Source organism: Canis lupus, chromosome 7 (assembly GCF_048164855.1).
Source record: "Canis lupus baileyi chromosome 7, mCanLup2.hap1, whole genome shotgun sequence".
NCBI lineage: Eukaryota > Metazoa > Chordata > Mammalia > Carnivora > Canidae > Canis > Canis lupus.
Window position 1 is genome coordinate 70,066,578 of NC_132844.1, and position 9,714 is coordinate 70,076,291.

At 45.0% G+C, this 9,714-nt stretch overlaps 1 protein-coding gene across 1 annotated transcript; it reads left to right on the forward strand.

The window, feature by feature from the left end:
* The first annotated feature begins 3,218 nt into the window (after window positions 1-3,218).
* LOC140637235 (HLA class II histocompatibility antigen, DM beta chain) lies at window positions 3,219-8,848 on the forward strand. Its single transcript, XM_072833523.1, has 6 exons — window positions 3,219-3,707; window positions 4,352-4,633; window positions 6,104-6,388; window positions 7,832-7,948; window positions 8,104-8,139; window positions 8,490-8,848. The coding sequence occupies exons 1-6, from the start codon at window positions 3,653-3,655 to the stop codon at window positions 8,504-8,506; spliced, it is 792 nt and encodes a 263-aa protein (XP_072689624.1). The 5' UTR covers window positions 3,219-3,652; the 3' UTR covers window positions 8,507-8,848.
* The last annotated feature ends 866 nt before the right edge of the window (window positions 8,849-9,714 follow it).

Here is a 9,714-nt window from a genome sequence, read left to right on the forward strand (position 1 = left end):
ACCCAGGGATCCCCTAGTTTTCCCTTCTATTCATAAAGTTCTTATACTTTTTAATGTTAATTTCTAAACACATTATGGTTTTTGTTACTATTATAAATGGCTAGCAATGTTCAGTTGTTTTCTAACTGATTATTAGGAGTATAGATTTTAGAATCCTAAATCCTCAGTTCAAATCATGGTTCTATTCATGTCTGGATAAATCTGGATGGTTGCTGACCTCCCTCTGCCTCCATTTTATCATAGTTAAGATGGAGATAATGATATTATTCAAGAGTTGCGGTAGCAAAGGAGGTAGAATATTCCCTAGCCGTTCAAGTCATTCGGCTGCAGGAGGGAAGGATAATGGGCTAGTTAGAGCAACTGTAACCCCAAGGTCAGGGTCTGGAGCAGTGAATCCCATAGAGAAGAGAGAGTGGGAGGACAGAGGTGAGGTGGGGGTGGGTAGGGATGAGGTTGGACAGACTGGGAGATAATGAAATCCTGGCAGGGTGCAGGTCTTTGAGAAGACACTGTTCTTTGAGAAGACACTGAAGGAAGTCACAAATGTGGTCTCACACTACAGGTTGCAGATCACAAATGATTGATGAGTTGAACAATTTTTGAGTTTATGAAATTGAGGCTTGAGTTAAAACCATCTGTCCAGAAGAGGAACCTGAGAATTTACAGGGAGCAACATAAGGAAGTACCTAGAAGGGATTTATAATTAGGTCCATGCTCTCAGGAAGAGCATGAGACCACATTTGTGACTTCCTTCAGTGTGTGATGCCCATGATGTTATTGTAGTTCCTTTTTGTTTTAGTCAATCCAAGCTTCTGGTAGACCCCCAGCAGCACCTCATAACATTGCCAAGCTTGTGGAGTTATATGTCAGGACTGCGATGCCAACTGCCTTTCTCTTCTGGACGTGGCTTCAGCCCAGTATTTGGTTCTCACCTCCAGCACCCCTCAGTGGAGAGGACTTTCTGTCCACCATGCCCTCAATGGTTTCTCTTTTCTCTTTGAAGTACACTGGCCTTATTGCTTACTTGCTTTAACATCAACTCTTCTCTTTACAAATGTTTTTTCTTATTCACCAATTGACCTAAAAGCAAATGGCGTGGGGGCAGAGTCCATATCTCCTAGCTGGGTATTTCTTGTAATGCTCTGCACAGGAACACCATAGTTAGTCCACTTGTGGCACGTGGTGAACAGCCCAGGGGGAGAGGTGTGTGAAAGGAGAGGACTGGCTCTTGGAGCTTGGGTAGTGCCAGTAAAAGAGGGACAGCATGTGGGAACGCGGCTACAGCTCCCTCATTCCTATGGTCCTGGTGGTCCTGGCACTACAGAAATAGTTATTCAATCACAATGGACAGGGCACCTAAAATGTTCTTTTGGGTTGATGGGTTACCTATGTCCGTAAAATTAGGAGGAAGAGGAGAATGAAGAAATCACTGAGCACAGGTCTCTGGGTTTTCTGTCTTGCTTTATTCTAAAAAGTACTCTCAGTCTTCTTATTAATAGAGAAGTGAAATCTTCTGCATTTCCTGCTGCTGCCTCACAAATGGTTTCACATCTCCTTTGGCTGCCGGGGCAGACACTCAGACTCAAGAGGGAACTCTGCGTGGCCTCAGCTCCCTGGCAGGTGGCCAACCCTGTGCAGGCACGGGACCTCACCGCATGCATTCCTGTGCCAGTGCAATCTTTGTAGACATTGAAAAGGATCCCAAGCCCTGGTTCCTGCAAGGTTAGGCTCACCGCCTACCTAGGGGGAGGAGGAAGAATGTAAAGGGGAAGTGTGTGTATGCAGATGGTTGGGGGGAAGAGTTTGCACAGTTTTGAAACTGTTAAAAGAGAAAGCCAGGAGACACTTGTTCTAAGAACAGAAGGAATTCTGAGAACAGGGAAGCTAAGACTTGAACAGATCAAGTGGCTTTCCCTTTATCTTTCTCTCAGTGGAGGTCAGCGCTGGCCACCTTTACATGGGTCACCTCAGCCTCAAGATGTAGTGAGTGTGTGGGCATGCTTGCGTGTGTGCACCTGTGTGTGAATCTTTGGACCTGTTTTCAAAACTGTAAGAATGAAGACACTTAGGTCTTTTAAGATTATATGAGATGACATGGGAAGGGCCTACCTAGTATAGTATCAGTTCCAAAGTTGAAGCTCAACACATTTTGGACCCACCACCCAATTTTCTGCCCATTCTAGCTCACCTGATGGCTTATTGAGGAAGTAGAGTATAGAAACATCTTATAATGAAGGTAGGGTTGAGAGTGGGGGTGCTGGGAAACATGGACACGACTTCAGTTAATCTTGATTAGTTACACAAGTCTTTTGTTTCTTATTTTCATCTTTCTATTCATTTTTGGTACATGCTTCTTTTTCTTCATAAATATTGACTCTCTTGAGATTAGGGACTTTGGGGAGGAGAACAGGTAAGTGTGGTATCAAGGGTCTCCTAATCCTCTTTCATTTAGCTCACTACTAAATCAAATCCAAAAGCTTGCAGAAACTAAGGTGAGGAGACACAGCTCTGAAGCCACTGGGGAATAGAGAGAAGCCAATTTAGGGTTTTAAGTTTGTGATAGAAAAAGCCACCAGCTATATACTTCGCAGTGGAATAGGAGAATGAATTGCCAGTTAAAATCTGCCTTTCCAGGTCTTATTTTTCTAGTGGCTTCATATGCAGGGACCTGCTCTGGGACAGATAGGCTCAGTGGGAGAGACACACTGTTGAATGTTGAGTTTGGGGAGGCTGTTGAGCTTCGGGAACTGATCCATTACCAGCTATTTATCAAGGGTTTAAGTGGAGTTGTCCTGTGGTCTGCCCTAAGATAGCTCAGAGTGGTGGAGGATAGGATTTCCTGGCTCCAAAAAGCAGAAAGGATGAAATGAAGTTCTGCTGGCTAGAACAAAAAAAGCAATGGAATCCCAGGGAGGGATTTTCCAGTCTGTCTCCAACCTCTAAAGTGGAGCTGCTTCCCTTATTCTGCAGTTGTGTTTTGAGGCAAGATAACTCTGTACTCTCCTAATACCTCCTTCCATCTTAGTATTCCTGGCTCTGCCACAGCTCCGGAAGGGCCTTTCACCATCCCACCTCCATCTCCAGGTAACAGGACAGACCAAGGGTTGCTCAAAATCTGAGTACTCTAAGGGACAAGAGAAGTTATCTAGTCCCAGTCTTTTGGAAGGATATTGAAAGGAAACAGTTAAACCATTGGGCTGCCCAGGTTACAAATGTTCTGGGAATATTGGGATTATTCTTTTCACTGATTAAGGAAATCCACCTACAGACTGGTCTTTCTCACAGGGAAAGAGTTAAGAGAAGGAGTTGTTTAAAGCCTAAGGCAGGATAAGATTTACCTGGTAACTGATGATGCTAGGCTAAAGCACTCAGCGATTTGTCTCTGTATTTGTCCTCGCCTCTCTAACCAATCTGACAACTCTTAGTTTGGGACTGACTTAGAAGAGGTGGTTGGAACGGGTTTAGTATCTAGGGGATGGGTGGCTCCAAATCATTCATTTAGTGGGGATCAAGGAGCCGGGGCAATACGGTATTCCACTCAGGGTCTGGAGAACATCTACCCAGGCTGGGCTACTGGAGCAGGCGAGGACCCAAGGACCCTGGAAGAACTGGTCCAGGGGACTGAATTCCTGGAGTGTTCCTAGAGCAAAGCATGACCACACTCCTACCATTGCTGCTGGGCCTCAGTCTGGGCTCTACCGGAGAAGGTAAGGGTTTCCTGCCTGGGACCTTCCCTTCCTCTGCTCCTTTGGGACAGGGGGGTCAGTTGGATTCAGACATCCCAGACTAGTTTGTCTCTCTAGTATGTACTCTGATAGCACTTTGTACCTTTCTATCTTTGTAGTGATCTTAATATAATTAAGCTTGTATAATTATTTGTGTAATACATATCATTTCCTGGAGTGGGGGCAAGGGCAATATCTGTCTTGTTTACTGATGCATCCTCAGCTCCTAGCACATAATATGTGTGTGTGCTTCATAAATATATATTGGAGTGAATATTTAATATATACAGCATACAACAAAGCTGACTCTTTCTCTTGACCCCTTTCTCATTCAATAATTTGCTCTACTGATGGCCTTGTCCTGGGTAAGCTGTGCTTGAACTAGCTAATAATTTTGGTCTATTCTTGTTCCCATACTTAGTCTCATAAAGAGGAAATAGCATCTGAAAACTTCTCTGCTACTACCACCTATTCCCTTAATTTGTGCTCTCAGAGACTCCAGTACATGAGTGTGGTCTCTAGATGCTACCTGAGGCAGGAAAACTACACCCCACTCATTAGGTGTAACTGAGGCTTGGGCTTCCTGCAGAGGTCTTTGAGCTGCCGTCCTTCTGTGGTTTCTGTAGGTGGCTTTATAGCTCACGTGGAAAGCTCCTGTCTGTTGGATGATGATGGGACTCCAAAGGATTTCACATATTGTGTCTCCTTCAATAAGGATTTGCTGACCTGCTGGGATCCAGATGAGGCCAAAATGGTCCCTTATGAATTTGGGACACTGAATGTCTTGGCCAATTACCTCTCAGATTACCTCAACCAACAGGAATACCTGCACCAGCGCTTGTCTAATGGGCTCCAGGACTGTGCCACACATACCCAGTCCTTCTGGGGATCACTGACCCACAGAACACGTAAGGAGAGAGGGGTGCAAAGGGGCTATTGGGAAGCACAGTTGGAAAGGGGAGGGAGGCCAGGGAGGATCGCTCCATCCCTCCATAAGTAAGAGATTTGAGATTTGGGGAGGAAACAAGCAGAAAATGTATGGACCCGGAATATAGAAAGAGTGAGTGTTGACCCTCAAAAGGTTGTTGATGGGGATGGGTGAATAAAGAGGCCACTAGGGAGCTATTGAGAGAGTAAGCATGCTTTCCTTCTATTCAGGGTATCTCAGGATGCAGAATTAAGTTCAACCAGGAATGTGTAAGAATAGCCAGAATGCCTTTTCTCCAAATGCTCATGCCTCTTTATCATAGGTTCTGATATTCTAGGTCTGGGATGGGCCCAGGCATAGGAATATTTAGAAAGCTTTCCAGGGGATTTCAACATGCTTTCTTGCCCCAAAGCCCTTCCACTGAGAATGACTTGAGATTGGTAAAAGAAAAATGAAGACCTCCACAAGACAGAGTAATGTGTCTTAAGGTGTGATTTCTGGGCCACTTTTCTCAGAATTGCCTAGGGAAGATGTTTGTTAAAAATACAAGACCTTGGGGTGCCTTGGTGGCCCAGTTGGTTAGTGTCTGCCTTAGGTCATGATACGGGTCCTGGGATCGAGCCCCATGTTGGGTTCCCTTCTCAGTGGGAAGCCTGCTTCTCCCTCTCCTCCCTGCTTGTGCTCTCTCTTGCTATTTCGGTCCCTCACTCTCAAATAAATAAATAAAATCTTCTAAAAATTTCATTCTTAAAAGAAAATAATGCAAGCCCTTGAATGTCACTACAGATCCACTTGGTGAAAATATTTTGGGAAGCAACCTAGGGAATCTGCATTTTAACACAATTTCTTGGATTTTTATATAAGATTCTGTTTTGAACAGCACCAAGATAGAGGCAAGCAAGAGGGTCATCTAGGCGAATAAAGTAGTAGAGAATGGCAATATTAACAATTCCATAAATTTGCATTACACAATTCCAAATTTAAGAGCATTAGATCTGAGTTAGGCTCGTTTCCTTAAACTATCTGAAGTAAAAAATGCTGCTTCATTTGAAGCCACTTAGTTTGTTAAATTAGATTTGAGAGCAGATGTCTTTCCCTACCTTTACAAACCTCAACCTACAACTCTTGACAACTGTTAGCTTATATACTTGAGATAAATACAGCGACTTCTGGAACAGCCTGCAATTCAGAACTGGCTTCTACTTAATGTGATCAACTGTAATTTTGGAGCAGGAAAGAAAGGAAAGGGCAGTGAAAGAATGGGAGGAAAGAAAGAGCAAAGCAGGAGTAAATCCTAACTCCTCTTTTCCAAAGGGATGTGGAGGCATGGAGTGGGGGTGGGGAGGGTAGGTTGGCAGAAGCCAGGAAAAATTGAAGTAGGAAAGAAACCAGGTTGGAGAAAAAGCCAGAATGTTGTCCTCTTTCCTGACTATGTTTTCCCCCTATGCAGGACCACCAACTGTACAAGTAGCCAAATCCACTCCTTTTAACACGAAGGAGAGTGTGATGCTGGCCTGCTACGTGTGGGGCTTCTATCCAGCTGATGTGACCATCTCATGGAGGAAGAATGGGCAGCCTGTCCCTTCTCACAGTAGTGCCCTTAATATGGCCCAGCCCAATGGAGACTGGACATATCAGACTGTCTCCCATCTAGCTACAACCCCTTCTTATGAGGATACCTACACCTGTGTTGTGGAGCACATCGGGGCCCCTGAGCCTGTTTGTGAGGACTGGAGTAAGTGTATGGTGGGTGGGAGGAATTAGGGTTGAAGCAGAGAGCTGCGAGAGGGTGGCTAAAAAAGGAACACCAACATTTTGGCACAGGGAGTGACATGGACAGGTCCATGGTATATAGCAGGGAGGGAGAGGCTGAGAATGGGAAGCAAGTCTGGAGGAACTGGTAGAGGGTTGATAACCAGAAATGCAGCGATGGGATACAGGAATAGAAAGAGTTACTGTCATTGATGGCATAGTGGTGTGGTTGATGCTGTTTTATGTGTGCCCGAGGGTGGCAGGGAGCAGCATGGCTGTCCTGAAAAGGGGATATGATTTGGTGACCTTCTTTTCAAAACCAAAAATTGTGATACAACATTTTAGGATCCTCAGATTCCAACTATTGTATTGTCTGATCAGTAATGGGAATTGGCTACATCCCATTACTGGAATAAAAAAGGTTTCAGAAGAAACAGGACTTTCTCTTGGTGTGGGGGTGGTACTGAATTTGGGCTACTCTATTAGGGAAGTAAAAACCATGGCTGGCAAACACTTTGGTTTACATGCTTGGAGGCTAATGAACAAGGAATCAATGAGCACTGTTTGAACCCCAGGACTGGAAGTAATTAAACGTACCAAGAGATTTGGTACACATATATGGGGAAAGAGAAGGGGAAGAAATGAAGAGGGATATCTATGGAGGGCTAGAGAACAGAATCCCAGCCTGGCTATTGAGACTGGGCTCCCCCTTTGGGGAGTGTTGTCTTGCTGGGCAGCTGAGAAGGGCATGAAGAGCAGAGAGAGGAACCTACAAGCACACCTGAACTCTCCTGGGAGTCTTCTCATCATGCACCAGAGTTTCCCTTGGTGATGGAATATTTATTTTAGCATGGGAAAGGAATCCAGGTGGGGTGGGATTCAGAATACAATGGGTTTCAGGAGGTGGGAGCTATGGAGTGGGATGGAGCCAGGTTCCGGAAATCTCGATGTGGACAGGAAAAGATTCATCAGTATTCAGGTAACTCATGAATGGGATCATTGAGAGTTAAGAAAGGTGGAAAGACATTTTAATAGACAAATACTCAGGTAGAGCACATAAGGGAGCAGAAATTGTCACTATGGGGTAAATAGAAAGGGGAATGAGGAGTCCTTTATTCTTTGGTGAGGGAACTTCAGGGTGAAGAAAGGAAAAAAGATGCCTTGAGAGGTCCCACTGTATTAGAGAGGACCTGGAAGGTAGGGTGCCAACTCTGGTGAGAGGGGTCCCCCAGTGCTACTCTAGGAGTAGAGAGCTACAGGATGGGGATGTTGAGGAAAGTCTGTTTCCTTGGGAGTAGGTTGGTGTGAGCTAGACCCTTGGTATTAGGCTAGAACACCTTTGCACCTACTAGGTGGAGGTTGTACTAAATTAAGTTTCTCTGGCAATGAGCAACAGATTGGTTATAGTAAGTTTCTATTTTTGCAGCACCTGGGCTGTCCCCAATGCAGACAGTGAAGGTTTCTGTGTCTGGAGTGACTCTGGGCCTGGGCTTCATCATCTTCTCTCTTGGTTTGCTCAGCTGGCGGAGAGCTGGCTCCTCTGGTGAGTGCCACCCCTAATCTCCTGTTGCCAATCTTGCTCCTAGTTTCTGCTCACTTTCTGTTGGTGAGTGGTTCTCCCATTGCTACCTCATTTGCTGTGAGTGATGCCAGGCACTTTTATCCACTGTCCTCTAATCAAACATTTTCTTCTCCTAGGCTATGTTTTTCTCCCTGGAACCAGTTATCCAGAAGGTAACATCTCTATTGGTCCATTTGCCTATAGGTCCTTTGGAGGAGTGAGAGATCTCAGGAGTCTGTGTTGGGCTCAGCTAATGGTGCTTATAGTAGGAGTGAGGTTCCACCAGGATGTAGCCAAGAGCATAATTTAAATTGCCATTGTTGGTATTAGGGGCAGGGAATAGTAGCACCTACACCCCTTTCTTCTATCTGATTGAGCATCTATGGGGAGACGATTGAAAGTGGCTCCTTGGTGATCTAGAATTTTTGATACCACTGTATGGCTTGCATGGATGGTTATAGAGACAGATGATGGGGTCAAGTTGGTTTGAAGCCTCATTATCTCCTTTCTATTTCTTTTGCAGGTCAACATGTCTCCTAGAGGCAGAATCCTACAACTTCTACCCCAGTGAGGAGATTCAAACTCTTAATGATGTTGCCATGTCCCCCCAACATCCTCAGACCCTACAAATTTTCTTGGATCCTATGGTTTCTCCATCCAGATCTTTGAACTTCCCAGCCCATCCCATGTAGACCTTAGCAAGTTGGGGGGAACTCACTGCTGGGAATATTCTGTAATCAAGTTATTGTCCAAGGCTGTATCTCTGGGTCAAATATCATCTGGGGAGGGAGGTTAAAGGCCCTTCCGGGGGCCACACTGTGCCACAGGAGCCAGTGAGTCACTGGTGATCATCTCTGAGGAATAAACTCCAGTGAAAATGTTGTTTTTCTATGCTTTTTCCTGAGGCCCTGGGGAAGGCCCATGAGCAGAGTTATGGGTTGGGGTTAATTCTCTCCTACTTGACTGGAGGAGTCAGTACCTCCTCCTAGTTATTCCCTCTAGACATGACAGAATTAGGGGTAGTCTTCTGATCTGTAACTCATAAGAAGAAATTAAACTGTGGTTGGATGGAGTCACAGGATAAGGGAGAGGCAGGGAGCTAACAGTTTACTTGCCCCATAAGGGGTCTTAGGAGGATTGAATGTGTTCATACTCACAGATGGCTAAGAGTGTTGCTGGCACACACTGAGCCCACAGTAGTGATGGTAGTTATTACCTCTTACTCAACTTTCTGGGCCACGCATTGGACCAAGTGCCTTATGTGTATTATTTTGTTGATCCTCATCACAGCCTTGACACACATCCTCAGATAGGACTCAAAGGGCAGAGCTTAACTTGGGATGGGAGTTCTGGGCAGTTATTTCTTCCATACCCTAAATGGGGAAGAGCCCATAGCTCAAGTGCTTATCATGACCTAGGTGCTGGGCTAAGGCTTTGTATTTGTATCTCATTTACTTCTTCCAATAATGCCAAGAGGAAAAGATTGTCTCCTTCCATGTCACAGATGAAGAAAGCAAGGTTCAGAGGTAAATAACTTGTCCAAGATCAAAGAACAAATTCTCTATATAGGATGTTTGTCTACCTTAACTGGAAGTAAGTAGATGGCCTTATTCTAGTGAGCACGCCACTCTTCAGAGCCATGCTTTCATTCCCTTTTACCCCTAATCCAAGGGACATCCACTGTTGGGGTACAAATTTTGCACTGTAGAAGAGAGGTGCATTTTGTTTCTAGTGAGGGGCGACACCTG

Bases quoted from the DNA above. Each gene is read 5' to 3' on its own strand.
- LOC140637235 (XM_072833523.1), top strand. From the start codon at position 3,653: ATGACCACACTCCTACCATTGCTGCTGGGCCTCAGTCTGGGCTCTACC. The intron at 4,634-6,103 runs GTAAGGAGAGAG...CCCCCTATGCAG, and splicing joins ATCACTGACCCACAGAACAC to GACCACCAACTGTACAAGTA. The intron at 6,389-7,831 runs GTAAGTGTATGG...CTATTTTTGCAG, and splicing joins GCCTGTTTGTGAGGACTGGA to CACCTGGGCTGTCCCCAATG.